The sequence below is a fragment of the Caretta caretta genome, chromosome 28 (assembly GCF_965140235.1).
Source record: "Caretta caretta isolate rCarCar2 chromosome 28, rCarCar1.hap1, whole genome shotgun sequence".
In the NCBI taxonomy this organism is placed as follows: domain Eukaryota; kingdom Metazoa; phylum Chordata; order Testudines; family Cheloniidae; genus Caretta; species Caretta caretta.
The window spans coordinates 15,650,864-15,668,307 of record NC_134233.1 but is presented as its reverse complement, the minus strand read 5'-3'; the positions used below and the strand labels follow the sequence as shown (position 1 = coordinate 15,668,307).

The window sequence follows — 17,444 nt, the reverse complement described above, 5'->3', positions numbered from 1 at the left end:
GGCCGAGGAAGGAGGACATGTTTAGAGAGGTGCTCCAAATGTCTCTGACGCCACAGATCACGCTCACAGGGCATGGCAAGAGTCAATTAATGAAAAATTGAAAATACATAGCCAGGAGAGGAAGCAGGGCCAGGAGCATATTTCAGAGGGCCAGGAGTGGATGATAAACTGATGGAGGACCAAACAGAGATGCTGAAGTCCCTAACTGAGCTAACTGTGTGCCATACCCTCCCCAAACTCCACCCTCACGTTCCTTGCATGTGCCCTGCCTGTTGCAGTACCCCTTGCACTCCAGCCTTCGGACAGGTTCCTTAACTACAGCTGGACTCACACACAGCTATGAGCGCCTCCATTAAGAGGCTATTCCTCAGTGTTCTGTGCCTCGCAAGACATTGAATTCTGTGTATTGGTTATTGCTGTTTAATATAAATGTACTCATAGGAGAAAAATAAAGACTCATTTTCTTTCTACATATGGTGGTTGCTGCAGGAATTCATACACAGTGGGAAAGGGCACATATGCAGACTACAGATCACACTCAGGAAACAATCACCACAAGGGTCATTCCAGGCAGCAAGTAAACAAAGCCTGGCTGAATGCACTGCAGAAAGACACATTACTGTGGCTCACTGTCAAAATGTTGCTTCAAAGCCTCCCTGATTCGAATAGCCCCCCTATTGTGTCCCTTTAATAGCCCCAGTATCTGGCGGCTCAAAATCTGGTGCCAGGAGATCTGACTCCACACTCCACCCCAGGAAAACTTTTCCCCTTTAGTTTCATAAATATTATGAAAAGTACAGCAGGCTGCTATGACCATGGGAATATTTTCCTCACTGAGATCTAACCTGCCATAAAGGCAGTGCCAGCGAGCCTTTAAACTGCCAAACATACATTCAACAGTCATTCTGCATCTGCTCAGCCAGTTGCTGAAGCGTTCCTTGCTGCTGTCAACGTTTCCACTGTAAGGCTTCATGAGCCATGGAAGTAAGGTGTAGGCTGGATCTCCCATGAGTACTACGGGCATTTCAACATCCCACATTGGGATCTTCTGGTCTGGAAAGAAAGTCCCTGCTTGCAGCTTGCTATAGACGCTAGTGTTCTTGAAGATGCGGGTGTCATGCACCTCCCCTGACCACCCTGCTTTGATATCAGTGAAACAACCCCCGTGATCCACAAGCACCCTACAATACCACACAGAAGTAGCCCTTTCTATTGATGTGCTCCATTGCAAGATGGTCTGGGGCCAAAATTGGGATATGCATGCCATCTGCCACCCCAGAACAGTTAAGGAATCCCATTCCTTCAAAGCCATCCACTATTTCATGCACATTTCCCAGAGTCACAGTCCTTCATAGCAGTATGTGATGAATGGCCTTGCACACTTGTGTAAACATGACCCCCACGCTCAACTTCCCAACTCCAAACTGATTCATGACCAACCTGTAGTAGCTGGAGCCAACTTCCACACAGCAATTGCCACGTGCTTCTCCACCGAGAGAACAGCTCTCATTTTGGTGTCCTTGCAGCACAGGGCAGAGGTGAGCTCTGCTCACAGTTCCAGGAAGTTGGCTTTGTGCATCCAAAAGTTTTTCAGCCACTGCTCCTCATCCTAGACCTGTATAAAAGTATGATCCCACCACTCAGTGCTTGTTTCCCGAGCGCAGTAGCAAAGGTCCACTGTGTGCAGCTGCTCCATAAATGCCAAAAGTAATCTGGAATGGTTTCTTTCCATGGCACACAGCAGGACAGGCTCCTTGGATTCCTATTCAGATTTGCAGCTGATGAAATACTGTATGATTAGCCACATTGCGTAACCATGATGCCAGGGCACTAGGAATGTGCCTGGCGGGCAATAAACCTGGCTGAGTGCCTTTGTCACTGAACCGTGCTTGTGTCTGTCTTTTTTATAAGTAACATTGAGGTTTGCTGAATTAACATGCTGCACTATTTACTAATTACATTAACATTTTAAGGACAGAAGCAGGGGGCACCCTGAACACCATTACTAAGGCAATGACATTTTAGCCTTTAGCACTTAACAACACTGGTTAGTACTATCGAGGTTTGCTGAACCAATTCTCTGTGCAAAGCTAAACAGCACAAAGAAAGAACACGCCCACCCACCAGCCAACTGACAACTGTGGGGAAGGAAAGAACACAAGGAATGGGTACTCCTTGGGTCACAGGAGGTGGGGAGGGCTGAGATTGGTGAGAAGAAGGGGACCGGGTATCATAGCTACACCTCTGTTCCCTTCCAGGTGACAGAGTGCCCACCCCCACGAAGCTATCAGGCCTCTTGCATTTCTGGAATACTCCTGCTCCCAGCCAAAGCCCTGGGTGACAATAACTGGCATATCAGCTGTGCTTACCCAGCAACTCAGGTTGAGTGCAAACACCTTTGAGAGTCTGGGATCAGGGGTGCACAGTGACAAAACAAGTTTCTTCAAACCACAGTCATGTTTATTTTGCACAGGAAAAAAGCATAAGAGCAAAAAGGATTTTAAACTAACTGTTTTCACACATGCCTGTCTTACCTAAAAGCCTGTCATCCCCAGTCATCAGATAGGCAGGTCTGGCTTCTTCAGACACCCCAGCAGGGTCCCTGAGTTTCTGTCTCACTTCTCCAAATAATTATCTGAGCAGCCAGCCTCCTCTATAGAGGGAGTCCCTGTTTCAACTGCTCCAGGCCTTTTGATTTTTTGGGTCCCAGGCCTGGCGCAGCTCATGAAACCCAGTTCTGTAAGTTGGCTGGAGAAAGGAGGTAGAATATTCAAAGCAAATAGTTCGGGCATTGTTTCTTAGAAAGGGTCTGCCAAGGTGTGACTCATCATGAGCCATTCACCTTCCCTTTCTGCTCGTTTTCTTACAGGCCTCTCCCCCCCCCCCCCCCCATTAAACTAATCAGATTATTCACACAGTAAATATCCCAATATCCAGGTCAACATACAGAATTCATCAGCATTACAGAGCAGCTCCAACTTTGTCATGGGGGGGTTGGGGTGGAGAAATTGGGCCAAGGAACACCTGGGAAATGTGTGGAGGGGGTCAGTGTGACATAGGGGAGATTTTGGGACTATGGTTCCATAGCATTATGGAATCATTGGACTGGAAGGGACCTCGAGAGGTCATCTAGTCCAGTCCCCTGCACTCGTGGCAGGGCTAAGTATTATCTAGACCATCCCTGACAGGTGTTTGTCCAGTCTGCTCTTAAAATTCCCAATGATGGAGATTCTTCAACCTCCCTCGGTGATTTATTCCAGTGCTTAACCACCCTGACAGTTAGGAAGTTTCCAAATGTCCAATCTAAACCTCCCTTGCTGCAATTTAAGCCCCTTGCTTCTTGTCCTATCCTCAGAAGTTAAGAAGAACAATTCTTCTCCCTCCTCCTTGTAACAACCTTTTATGTACTTGAAAACTGTTATCCTGGCCCCTCTCAGTCTTCTCTTCTCCAGACTAAACAAACCCAATTTTTTCAATCTTCCCTCATAGCTCATGTTTTCTAGACCTTTAATCATCTTTGTTGCTCTTCTCTGGACTATCTCCAATTTGGCCACATCTTTCCTGAAATATGGCACCCAGAACTAGACACAATACTCCAGTCAAGGATTAATCAGCGCAGCATAAAGAGGAAGAATTATTTCTCGTGTCTTGCTTACAATACTCCTGCTAATACATCCCAGAAAGATGTTCAGGTTTTTTGTAACAGTGTTACACTTTCAACTCATATTTAGCTTGTGATCCACTATGACCCCCAGATCCCTTTCCGCAGTACTCCTTCCTAGGCAGTCATTTCCCATTTTGTAGGAGTGCAACTAATTGTTCCTTCCTAAATGGAGTACTTTGCATTTGTCTGTATTGAATTTCATCTTATTTACTTCGGATCATTTCTCCAGTTTGTCTGGATCATTTTGAATTTTAATCCTATCCTCCAAAGCACTTGCAACCCCTCCCAGCTTGGTATTGTCCACAAACTTCATAAGTGTACTCTCTATGCCATTATTGAAATCATTGATGAAGATATTGAACAGAACCGGACCCAGAATCGATCCCTGTGGGACCCCACTCATTATGCCTTTCTAGCATGACTGTGAATCACCAATAACCATTCTCTGGGAATGGTTTTCCAACCAGTTTTGCACCCAGCTTATAGTAGCTCCATCTAGGTTGCATTTCCCTAGTTTGTTTATGAGAAGGTCATGTGAGACAGTATCAAAAGCTTTACTAAATTCAAAATATACCACATCTACCTCTTCCCCCCAACCACAAGGCTTGTTACCCTGTGAAAGAAAGCTAACTATCAGGTTGGTTTGACACAATTTGTTCTTGACAAATCCATGCCAACTGTTACTTATCACCTTGTCATCTTCTAGATGTTTGCAAATTGATTGCTTAATTATTTGCTCCATTATCTTTCCGGGTATAGAAGTTAAGCTGTAATTCTCTGGGTTGTCCTTATTTCACTTTTTATAGATTGGCACTATATTTGCCCTTTTCCAGTCTTCTGGAATCTCTCCCACCTTCCATGACTTTTCAGAGATAAATCGTTAATGGCTCAGATATCTCCTCAGTCAGCAACTTGAGTGTTCTAGGATGCATTTAATCAGGCCCTGGTGACTTGGAGACATCTAACTTTCTAAATAATTTTTAACTTGTTCTTTGCCAAATTTAGCCTCTGATCCTACCTCATTTTCACTGGCATTCACTATGTTAGACGTCCAATCAACACCAGCCTTCTTGGTGAAAACTGAAAAAAGAAGTCATTTTTAGAAGTCATTTGTACCTTTGCCGTTCCCACATTTTCTGTTATTATCACCGCCCCCCCCAACCCCCCATTGAGTAACAGGCCTACCCTGTCCTTGGTCTTCCTCTTGCTTCTAATGTATTTGTAGAATGTTTTCTTATTACCATTTATGTCTCCAGCTAGTTTGATCTCATTTTGTGCTTTGGCCTTTCTAATTGTGTCCCTACAAACTTGTGTTATATGTTTTTATTCAACCTTTGTAATTTGACCTAGTTTCCACTTTTTGTAGGACTCTTATTTTTAGATCATTGAAGATCTTTTCGTTAAGCCAGGGTGGTCTCTTGCCACATTTCCTATCTCTCCTACACAGTGGGATAGTTTGCTCTTGTGCTCTTAATAATGTCTCTTTGAAAAACTGCCAACTGTCTTCAATTGTTTTTCCCCTTAGACTTGCTTCCCATGGGATCTTACCTACCAGCTATCTGAGTTTGCTAAAGTCTGCCTTCTTGAAATCCATTGTCTTTATTTTGCTGTTCTCCTTCCTACCATTCCTTAGAATCATGAACGCTACCATTTCATGATCACATTCACCCAAGCTGCCTTCCACTTCCAAATTCTCCACCAGTTCCTCCTTATTTGTCAAAATCAAATCTAGAACAGCTTCTCCCCTAGTAGCTTTCTCCACCTTCTGAAATAAAAAATTGTCTCCAATACATTCCAAGAACTTATTGGGTAATCTGTGCCCTGCTGTGTTGTTTTCCCAACAGATGTCTGGGGAGTTGAAGTCCCCCATTACCACCAAGTCCTGTGCTTTGGATGATTTTGTTAGTTGTTTAAAAAAGCTTCATCCATCTCTTCTTCCCAGTTAGGTGGTCTGTAGTAGACCCCTGCCATGACATCACCCTCGTTTTTACCCCTTTTAGCCATACCCAGAGACTTTCAACAAGTCTGTCTCCTATTTCCATCTCAACCTCAGTTCAAGTGTAGACATTCTTAATATATAAGGCAACACTTCCTCCCTTTCCCCCTGCCTGTCCTTCCTGAGCAAGCTGTACCCTTCTATGCTAATATTCCATGTGTATTATCCCAGCAATCTGTGATGCAAACTATGTCATAGTTGTGTTTATTTACCAGCATTTTGGGTTCTTCCTGCTTATTCTCCATACTTCTCACATTAGTATACAGACATCTAAGATATTGATTTGATCCCCCACCAGCCCAGTTCTGTCTTGTCTCTCCCTTATTTCTGCTATAACAGCCCATTCTCTCCACAGATTCCAACCCTTCTCCCAGATCTCCATGTTTTTGACTTACCTGTGGGCTTTGGTCACCTGCCGCCTTCAAACCTAGTTTAAAGCCCTTCTCACTTGGTTAGCAAATATGCTCTTCCCCTTCTTCGATAGGTGGACCCCATCTCTGCTTTGCAGTCCTTCTTCCTGGAACAGCTTCCCATGGGCAAGGAAGCTGAAACCCTCCTGGCGACACCATCCTCGCAGCCAGGCATTTACCTCCAGGATGCAGCTGTCTCTGCCTAGGCCCCTACCCTTGCCTGAAAGGATCGAAGAGAACACCATGTGCATGCCCAACTCTTTCACCTGTACTCCCAGAGCCCTGTAGTCACTTTCTGATCTGCTGAGGGTCTTACCTTGCAGTATCATTAGTGCCCACATGGATAAGTAGCATGGGGTAGTAGTCAGAGGGCTGGATGATCCTCAACAATCCCCCCATAATGTCTTGGATACGGGCCCCTGGCAGGCAGCATACCTCCCGGGATGCCATGTCAGGCTGACAGATGGGTGCCTCTGTCCCCCTCAGGTCTCCAACCACCACTACCCTATGTTTCCTCCTGGGAGTGGTGACTGCGATCCTCCCAGCCTTGGGGAAACCTGGCTTCTCCTCCACCACCTTTTGGGGGGTGATTCCTCATCACTCAATGCCAGGGCAGCATATCGGTTTTCCAACACCATGGTGGGTGGGTTGGGAGTAGGGACGGGGCACGGCCTGCTGCCAGAAGTAACCAGCAGCCAGTGTCCTCCCTGTGACAGAGCCATGCCCTCCTCCCCCGATGGTGAGACAGCAGTTCTCTGTAGCTGGATAGCTTCCTCAGCCTTGAATGTCTCCATATGAATACTCTCAAGGAATTCCTTGTGGGCACGGATGCTCCGCAGCCTACCCACCTCCTCCTGTAGCTCTTCCACCTGCTTCCTGAGAGATTCCAGCAGCAGGTACCTTTCACACTGGATGGTCCCCCTGTTGCCCTAGATTTCGGGGGTGTCTATACCCCCAGAATGCAATTAAGCTAATTGCATCCATATTATATGCACTCAGCCACTATGAATTAATGAAATAGAACACCACATAGTTAAGGGTTAATTTGGAGACAGGCTTTCAGACGCAAGGTCATAACTACTGGCAGTTTTGCTAATCAGTATGGGAGGAAGGGAAGAAAACATAAATAACAGAGAGTGAAAGAAACTATGTGGATGGACAGGCTTGAGTCTAGATGCCTCTGATTGTAAAAGTTTATTGAAAGTTAGGAAAAGGGATGATTTAGTAGGGGTCATTATGACCTATATGTTTTGTAGAAGTTAGTTATAAAAAGTTTAGATAATAGAGTGTATTTGGGAGCAGTCCTTGGGAGCTATGCTGGGAGAGACATTTTCCTGATAGCTTTACTCCCCAGCAGGGAGGCGTTTGGCCAGTACTGACCTGTCATTGATGAGCCACACCATATCAGAATATAGGTAAATACCTGGGATGTTCTAAATCTATTGCTTATGTCTGTCTGTGATTAAATCTAATAAACTGCAATGTTAGACGAAAACATGCTTACTTACATTACTCCTTGATCAGACAGAATTGCTGAGTTCCTGTTGACTTATTCCTTACACCGCCTGGAGTGAAATAGTTAAATCACCCCTATTGGGGGTTCTGATAACCCTAGATAACACCCCAACCTGGCTTTCTGTGAGTGGGAAACCCTTGTGATTATATTACAGCTCCCTCCCACAAAATCCCTCTCAAACTCCCCTGTTTGCAGTCCCCTCTTCACTAGCTCCCCTTCATCACTTAGCCTCTGGCTTTTAAGGTCTTCTCTCCTAGGTCAGTTTACACCTTTGTTAATCACACAGCAGGAGGGTGATCACAAGGCTGATTGAGGCTGATCAAAGATGATCAAGGATGATTTAGGGAACAAAGGCTCAAACAGTCCTGGGACACACAATCCCAACTGACCCAGTAACTGAAATAACCTGAAAGAGAAAGAAATACACAAACAGACAGACAAACAAACTCACTCACCCCAAGATTAGTACTCGCATCTTGTTCGTTCAGCAGGGGGGAATCTCCTTCTTCCCCCTCTCAAACTCCCATTTCCAGTCCCCTGTTCACCATCAGGGAATCCCACACCATAAACACAGAATCTGGATTCTGCCAGAGACAACTGGTATCTGCTGACATGGGGGGGGGGGGGGGAGTGTCACAATTTAAATATTTGCCGCCCACCAACAGCTTGAGTCACACACCCCCAAGTATGCTTCCCCCTTTACCCTCAGCGGCTCCTCCCTGCGGCTCCCAGGTGTTAGCTCAGTGTGGAGAGGGAGCAGCAAACAGCTGGGAGCCGCAGGGAGGGGCCACGGCTTTAGCTCTATGCGGAGAAGCAGCAGCAAAAGCAGCAGCTCTCCCTGCAGCTCCCAGCTGTTTGCTGCTGCCTCTCCCCATGGCCACAACTCCCAGCTTGCCGGCTCCAGTAGCGGCCATGTAGGGAGGGGGCCTGGTGGCACCATGTAACCAAGCAGGGCCAGCAAACCCTTGTAAAAAACTGGGGAGCCCCCCCCATGCTTCACCTCTGGCTTCTGCCCAGCAAGGAGGGGGGCTCCAGCCCCATGGGGCATGCCTGCTGGGGCTCAGGGATTCAGCAAGAGCAAGGCTGAAGCCCTGAGCCCCAGCAGGTGTGCCCCAGTTCTTGAGATGCTGAAGGTTGTCATATGCAACTCAGAGGGTCAGTAAGATTGGCCACCCCGATATGGAGTCTGCACTCTCTCCTTATGATAGTCCAGTTTCACTTTATTTGACATACTTCTTTCAAATGTTATTATTTTCACTCTTCTTCTCTCTCTGTGGCTCAGTGACTTCCCCGCTTCCTCCGCCCTCATATCTTTTCCCTATGCCCTGTGGCCCAGGCACCTTTGCTGAAATCTTACGTTCCTTGTACTGACAATATGCTCCATCCCTGCCACAAACATGTGCTTTCTAGTGATGTCATCGGTTGGTAGAGAAACTTCTGGGGACTGAAAGGGTCTCACTTCACCCACTCTCTTTCTGTAGCAACCACAATCTGTTTTCCCTGCAGGTTCCTGGGATCTTTGAGTCGGTCCCTCCTGAAGTCACATGGCCTGATTCTTCTTTTTCACATTCTCCTTTTCCAGAGGAATCAGAGTCTGTTGCACCTAAATTATAGTATTTAATTCACTAGAGTTATCCACACACTGGGGGATATTTATATACTCCCTTCCATTTCTCCTGACTTACTAGAGTCCCTATTTCCTCAAAATGGGCTTTCCTGACATATAATACCGCTGACTTACTGCATTATGGGACCTCTGGGCTCCCTCTTCTTCCTTACTGTGCTGAACCCCACCAGCCAATACTCACCTCTTCCAAATCTCCGAGTCTCTGGTCTTCTCTCTGTCAGAAAGAAGCATTTCTAGAGGGACTTCCCTACTGTCCGGAACCTTCACTGTCTGGGACTTGGAATCTCTGTGTTTTAGGAGCCTCTTTGATGATGAGTGTCTGGCTCTGTGTGTTCACAGGAGCGATGGGGATGGTTAAATCCACCAAAAGCAGAGTGTCCAGCACCTTTGAGCAACTTAGGAGCTGGCTCTGGTTACTGGCTGGGGTTAAAATAATAGAACACTTTTTTCTGACAAGCGTCCCATGTATTCAACTGATGTCCCTTGTTTTCTTCCCCTGAGCAGGGTTTCCAGTTTCCAAACCTGATGTGATCTCCCAGCTGGAAAAAGGGGAAGAGCCGTGGGTCTCAGAAATCCAGGACTCAGAGGAACAAGGGATCCTGAGAGGTGCCTGCACAGGTGAGGCATCATTAAACCAACTCAAAAACTGTCAGTGCCTGAAGGAAAGAGCTGGGATTCCCTACAAAGACCTTGTGAACTCTCTGAATTCAGGATTTTCCCCAGCATGTGTCATACCCTCAGGGCAGATATTGCTCATGACTTCCTACCTATCGTGACTGACATTTAGCTTCTTCCCTGACCTGCTGTCATCCTGAGTGTTTGAATAGGATGTGGAAACAAAATTTCTCCCCTTTTCTCTCCCTTATGGGGAAAAAAGTTTAGGTAATTCAGTTCCTGATTCTTCCCCATCTCTCCAGCACATCTCTCCCATTTTCCATTCCTGTTTGTGGTTTCTCTGTCTGTCCCAGCAGGTGATGAGATGGTGAGTGAGAAGGAGGGTCAGAATCTTCAGCAGACGGATGCTGAGCAAGGGGAACCGCACAGGATGTTATTGCAGAGATCCAAAGGGAATGTGTCCAGACGTCTTGAGGAAGGAAAACTGTATGAGAGTCAGCACAGGCCAGAGAGCCAGCCAGGGGAGAAAGAGGGTAAATCCATTACTTGTCAGGCAACTCACAAAGACCTCAGGGGAACCACAGGACAGCACACAAACCTCACAGAAGAGGGAAAAAACACATGCACTGAGTGTGGGAAAAACTTCCGAGGACGCTCAGGCCTTAGTAATCATAAGAGAATCCATACGGGAGAGAGACCCTATGAATGCAGTGAGTGCGGGAAAACCTTCACTCAGAGTTCTCACCTCATTAGACATGAGAGAATCCACACCCGGGAGAGACCCTACGAATGCAGTGAGTGCAGGAAAAGCTTCACTCGGAACTCAGACCTTATTACACATCAGAGGATCCACACAGGGGAGCGGCCCTACGTATGCTCTGTGTGTGGGAAAACCTTCGCTCAGCGCTCAGCCCTTACTAAACATCAGAGGATCCACACTGGGGAGAGACCCTATGAATGCAGCGAGTGTGGGAAAAGCTTCACTCGGAGCTCAGACCTTATTACACATCAAAGAATCCACACAGGGGAGAGACCCTATGAATGCCGTGAGTGTGGGAAAACCTTTACTTGGCGCTCAGCCCTTACTACACATCAGAGTATCCACACAGGGGAGAGACCCTATGAATGCAGTGAGTGTGGGGAAACCTTTGCTCAGCGCTCAGCTCATATTAGACACCAGAAAATCCATGCGGGGGAAAGGCCCTATGAATGCTGCGAGTGTAGGAAAAGCTTTACTGAGAGCTCACACCTTATCACACACCAGCGAATCCACACAGGAGAGAAGCCCTACGAATGCGGTGAGTGCGGGAAGCGGTTCAGCCAGAGCTCGTACCTTACTAAACATCAGAGAATCCACACGGGAGAGAGACCCTATGGATGCCGTGAGTGCGGGAAAAGGTTCACTGATCACTCTAGCCTTACTAAACATCAGAGGATCCACACCGGGGAGCGGCCCTATGAATGTGGTCAGTGCGGGAAAAGCTTCACTGAGAGTTCACACCTTATTACACATCAGAGAATCCACGCCGGCAGACGCTGCCACGAATGCAGTGAGTGTGGGAAAAGCTTCGCTGAGCACTCAACCCTTACCAAACATCAGCGCGTCCACACAAGAGAGAAACACCATCAGTGCACTGAGTGCGGGAAAACCTTCTCTCAACGCTCACACCTTATGAATCATGGGAGAATCCACACTGGGGAGAGGCCCTACGAATGCAGCGAGTGTGGGAAAACCTTCACTTGGCACTCAGCCCTTAGACATCAGAGAATCCACAGTGGGGAGAGACCCTATGAATGCAGCGAGTGCGGGAAATGCTTTACTGAGAGCTCACAACTTGCTAGGCATCAGAAATTCCACAAGGGAAATGATAAACCATAAAAACCATATCCAGGGCTCACAAATGATTTTTTCCCCTTTAATACTTTTTCCTAATTCTGACATCAAGACCGTTAAGGCTGCCTGCACCATTTGCTTCACCATGGTCCCTCAGCACCCCATGTGGTTTCCCATTTTTGTTTTTTACAGCTTGCCCTTCTTTGGGGTGAATCTCATGGGCCTTTCTGTAAAACTCCATAGTCCTATGACTCAGGGGAATGTGTGGCCCTCCTGCCAGGCATGTCAGTCTGCTCAAGGTGTGGGAGATATGGGTCTAGCTATATCAACATAAAATCTACCCAGGCTTCATCCCCAGTAGGATTTTCTGTGGAGTTAGGTAGCTCTCGTTAGCTATCCTGATGTAAAAGCCCAACTATTCTTACAGTAATGACATAGACCATATCTAGGGTTATCGAGTTCATTTCCTTATGACCTGACCCAGCCTCCATCTCCTAGTCAAAGCCAATCTGGAGCATCACATTTATACTCTTCCTCCCACTGCAAAGTGACTGTTAAAGCCACAGAGTTCACCCTCTGGAACAGATCGTCTCATTCCCAGTTGTTCACACATTGGATTTGGGTGTGCTCAAGACGTTTTGTACCCTTTTCCTCATTTAAATTACACGTAAATATAACAAAGAGCAGAAGCAGGGTGGGGGAAAGTGTGGTTTCAGCCTCTGGGGCACCTGAAGGGGATGGGTGATTCGCAGGGATTCCCTCCTGCAGCATCGCCCCAGCTGTGTTACCTTCTAAGTTTATCTTCTTCACTTTCTGCCTATCCACCTCCCAGAATGTCGATGCAGTGTCCTCAGCGCTCAGAGGCTAATACACTTGAAGTCTAGAAGGACGCTATCAGGTTGCCAGCTCAGACCAAGGCAGCAGCCTAATTCACTCACATGTGAAGAGAAATCAACGGAGTGTCAAAAGGTATCGTACTGTGATCAGGCCAATTCACTTCTGTGTTGGTATATTTCAGAGGAAATGTAATGTTATTGTTCTTGCTTATCCATAAACCTGTTGATTGCTATAACCTTACATTATCTATGCCCCTATACCTAGTTAACCCTTGACCAAAAGCATGTGTTTGTATTAGGATGAGAATATACTTGATGTGTAAACTTCATTTCAACTAATGAAAGATTGCTTGGAATGCTCAAATGAATGCATAATGGTACTATTCTTGCATCGGGATTGGAGCCTTGGAGCGGTAAATGAAGAAGCATGTTGACGTCAAAGCATGGGTCATTGTGTTTGACACTGGGAAATCTACAAACTTAGCCCTCGTCCACACTACACAGTTATGTCATCGTAAGACAGCTTATGTTGACCTAACTATGTCAGTGTACACACTACAGCCTTGCTCCTGCCAATGTAAAGGTCCTATTACACTGACGTAATAAATTCACCTCCATGAGAAGCATAGGGTTTACGTAGTTAGGGTGACGCAGTATCAGTGTAGACACTGTGTTACTTACATCGGCTCTTGGCTTACATCCGCTGGTGCCATGAAATTGATAAGAAGGCCCGGCTCCCCAGCCAGGCTGCTGCCAGGTCTCTGCTTCAAGCCAGGCTGACACCCAGGCTCCCAATTTTGGCGGCCACTCAAACTCCCAGCTGGGAGCCCTGCACCCCCTCCCTCCCCCCGGGCTCTCAGTTCCCCATGGGAGCACAGCAGATGACTGGTCCCTGAGTGTGGATCTCCCCCCTGGAAGTGCTCTGGTGAGGACGTGCACCACCGACAGAAGGAGGGTAGTGTGGACATTAGCCACCTAGTTTGACTTACGATTGTAGTGCAGACATGTCCTGAGTCTGTTAGTCAACAAAGGAAGAGGCCATGCTGTGATGAGAGCACTTGCCAGATTGCTTTCTGGAGATCAGTGAATAAGAATGAACCCTGGGAATGATCCCGTCTCTCTGAGCTGTTAGGCCACTTACAGGGAAGCATTCCAGATACAAGACAGAGATTCCCCAGAGTTGTTTTGGGTATCGCTGGAGACTTTTGGACACTGGCAAATGACTACAGCTCTGCTATCATTTTGGACTTACAAACTTGGTCTCACCTGTATTTTACCTGTTTTAACCTGGAACTCTCATTTCCTTTTCTTAGCTAATAAATCTTGAGTTAGTTTACTAGGAGAGAAAAATTGGCTGCAGCATTGTCGTTGGTGTGAGATCAAGAGTATCCATTGACCTGTGGTATGTGACTGGCCCTTTGGGGCTGGGAGCGTCATGGGCTGCCCTGGCTTGGTGCTCTGGAACCACTCTGAATGAAGTTCAGACAGGACCCTTGTGTAGTGTGACATCCGTCAGGGCACACTCTTTAGAGAAAGCCTCCTCAGCTTCTGTGTCTCCTTGGGTCTGACCTCAGAGTGTCCAGCACCCCTGATCCATGCCATGAGCTCCCTGCAATGAGTCTACCTGAATAGGACACCTGGTGGGAGGATTACTTGCCCCCAAAGGGACCACGCTCCCCACCTTCGCAGTCACCAGTGACTCTTAGCCAGCATTATAAAACAGAAGGGTTTTTTTTAGTCATCTGGAACACAGTGTAGAACGGATCTTGTAAGCACAGAAAGCAGGATGTTACAGCAAAGGCCATCTTGTGCGGGATCCAGAGCCCTGGGCTCTTCCATCTGAATCCCAAGCCAGGAGAATGACCAGCTTCTAGCAGTCCACCCTCAGTCATGCCCTGTTGCCCCTCCTCCATCCTTTGTCTCTTTTCCAGCCAAACTGGTCACCTGGCCTCCAACTGTCTCTTTGTTCTCCAGCTCCTTCGGCTGGCTCCTTGGGCATGATGGGCTCCAGCTATCAGTTGCCAGAATACAGAGTATCCAGGGGGCTCAGGCAGCTAGATAGCACTCACACCTGCCCTCCGGGGGCCCCTGCAAAGATCACACACCCATATTCCACCACCTAGATACTTGTGCAACACATAGGGGAAACTGAGGTACGCACAGTATTCTTGCATGTCGCAGAGCAAGTACGCCCCGTCACCCTGGGGGTTGGGGCAAAGGGTGTGGTAGCCCTGCACTTAAGTCTATATGACTGCTCTTAGCCTTGGGGCTGCACGGCCCAATGGACAAAGTCAATAGGGCTCCCCTGGGCTGCAGGGAAGTGCGGCCCAATGGCCAGAATAAATAGGGCTCCCCTCAGCTGCAGGGAAGTGAGGCCCAATGGCCAGAATCAATAAGGGAGGTTTGGTGGACTGCCTACTCAAAGAGTAGGGGGACCCAAGCCCTCCCTGCTCCACTGGGTCCCAGCCCAGGGCCCTGGCGGTGGCAAATCTGCCCGAAACACACTGATGTTGCAGGAACACTGGCTAATCCCTCCCTGCAATGCTTATTAAATTCAGTCATTTGTCAGATATGTCCTATGTGGTGGATCTAAAGTTCCCGCTCTGCTGATGACTCATGGGGTGGTCACGGCAGCTCCACAGGAGCTCCTGTTGTTGAGGGTTTTTTCCACTTTGTTCTCTTTAAAAATATCCATCCCTGGTGCTACTCAGCACGTGCTCAAGAATTCCTTCAGCCTCCCTCTGGGATCGGGGCCCTTGATTCTTCTGGGTGCTGCACAATCAACGACTCAAATGCCATCTTGCTCATGGGTGAAGCTGGCCTCCTCTCACACAGCTGTTAGGAGAGCCAACTTTAGGATACTGTTATCACCAATACTATAAAATTGCAAGGAATCTGACCAGATATTCCACGTGAGGTATTTGTGAAAATGTTATGATTTGCCAAATATGATGATCTTGTTTATGTTTGTATCACCTTTGTATTGTGAGTTATAGATATGTAGATTATAACTGTATTTTGAACTTGTGCTGTGCATATGAGTGACACCCCCAGACAGATTGGCATCAGCACTGCCTAGCCTGTTTGATGGCCCATCAACGGTCATCAGCTGTACAATGAACCCATTGAAAAAGCCAGGGACTAACACCTTACAAGTCAGCAAGGCACATGGTCTGCTTATGGACATAACTGTAAGCCTTTTCCATGCCATGTGCTGTGAAGCTTGTGTTTGGGACAGGAAGTACAGGCCACATGGCAAAAGGAATATAAAGGGCAGCTGCATCATCTCTATTTTGTCTTCATTCCTGCTTCTTCCTCTTTTCTACAAACAAAGATCTGAACAAAGGACTGAATGACTCATCCAAGTTGTGGATGTGTTTCAGAGGGACTTTCAAGCCAGCAAACTCACCAACGCTGCTGAGAACCTGATATATGGACTTTGAAGTCTCTGTATGTATCTGAGTGTTTTATCATTCAACAACTCTCTTCTTGTTCTTTCTTTTTTCCTTATAAACCTTTAGTTTTAGGTGCTAAAGGATTAGCTGGCAGCTTGGTATTTTGGGTAAGATACAACCTAATACTGACCTGGTAACATGGCTGACCCTTTGGGGTCAGAAGGTCATTGTGTATATGTGAGCAGAGTTTTAAAATAACTTCTCACTGTACTGGAGCTAGGTACTGACTGGAATGCAATAAATGGGGCAGCGTGGTTTCTTTTTTTAGCTTCTTGATAACCAGTGTGGGGGGATCAGAAGCACAGTTTGTGACTGAAGAGTTTAACTTCCGTGTTGACCACCAGTTCTGAGAGTATCTGCCCTCCCTTTTGCAGCCTGCCCTGAACTTGGCATTTTCAGTGAGGGCTGCCCCAGGCACCAATGAGTCACACCAGGCACTCCACCCCGCAGGTGATTACACATAATACATTCAGCTGTGAGAGCCTCATTGGTGTATGTGCTTGTGAATTTCCTTTTCCTTCCCCTTTATAGCTACTCTTCTCTATAGGACTGAAGTCTACCTCAGCATTACATAGTTACGTTTGCATGGATGTTGAATAAAAATCTACTTACGGAAAGTGAATGAATCTTTATTGTCCTCCAACACACGGTGACTGTTGCTAACATTCGGAGACAGTAGCAATAGGTGCATGTGCATTGTCAGAGCAGTGCACACAGAACAGTCATTACAAGGTTCATAGCATGGTACAAAAAACCAGTGCCAGCAACACACATTACCGGGGCTCACTGTTAAAATGCTCCTTCAAAGCCTACCTGATCCAAATAGCTCCCTGCTGAGCCCCTCTTACAGACCTGGTATCTGGCTGCTCAAAATCAGCTGGCAGCTGTTCAACTTCCATGCTCCACCCTTAAGAAAACTTCTTCCCCTTTACTTCACAGATATGAAGCATACAGCAGACAGTTATGACTATGGGGATATTGCCCTCACTGAGATCTAACTTCCTGAGGAGACACCACGAGTGACCTTTCAAATGGCCGCAGGCACATTCACCAGTCATTCTACACCCACTGAGCCTGTTGGTCAAGCTCTCCTTGCTGCTGTGAAGGTGGCCGGTGGCCGGCTTCATGAGCCACGAGAGCAAGGGTTAGGCTGGGTCTCCCAGGATCACTACTGGCATTTTCACCCTCTGGTCACCCTCTGGTCTGGAAAGAAAGTCCCTGCTTGCAGCTTTCTGTACAGGCCTGTGTTTCTAAAGATGCGTGGGGAATCCGGAGGCAGCTGGTGGTCCCCCAGAAGTATCGCCGCAAACTACTGTACCTGGCCCAGGACATCCCCCTCTCAGGGCACCAGGGAATCCGGCGCACCCGGCAGAGGTTGCTACAGAACTTTTACTGGCCCGGGGTCTTTACCACGGTCCGGCAGTATTGCCGATCCTGTGACCCCTGTCAGAGGGTGGGGAAGGCCCGGGACAAGGGGAAAGCGGCTTTGAG

At 47.3% G+C, this 17,444-nt stretch overlaps 1 protein-coding gene across 8 annotated transcripts in view; it reads left to right on the top strand.

Annotated features, from left to right (window-relative positions):
- LOC125628628 (uncharacterized) overlaps positions 1 to 16,570 on the top strand; it is a 33,670-nt gene extending 17,100 nt beyond the window's left edge. For 4 of the 8 annotated variants that reach the window (XM_048833832.2, XM_048833831.2, XM_075123961.1 and 1 more), the window contains exons 3-4: positions 9,718 to 9,831; positions 10,182 to 16,570. In XM_048833832.2, coding sequence (XP_048689789.2) covers positions 9,718 to 9,831; positions 10,182 to 11,707 — 1,640 coding nt within the window. In that variant the 3' untranslated portion in view covers positions 11,708 to 16,570. The remainder of the gene's footprint in view (positions 1 to 9,717; positions 9,832 to 10,181) is intronic. The other 4 variants (XM_048833833.2, XM_075123962.1, XM_048833834.2 and 1 more) reach the window with 1 other exon arrangement.
- Positions 16,571 to 17,444: the final 874 nt, after the last annotated feature.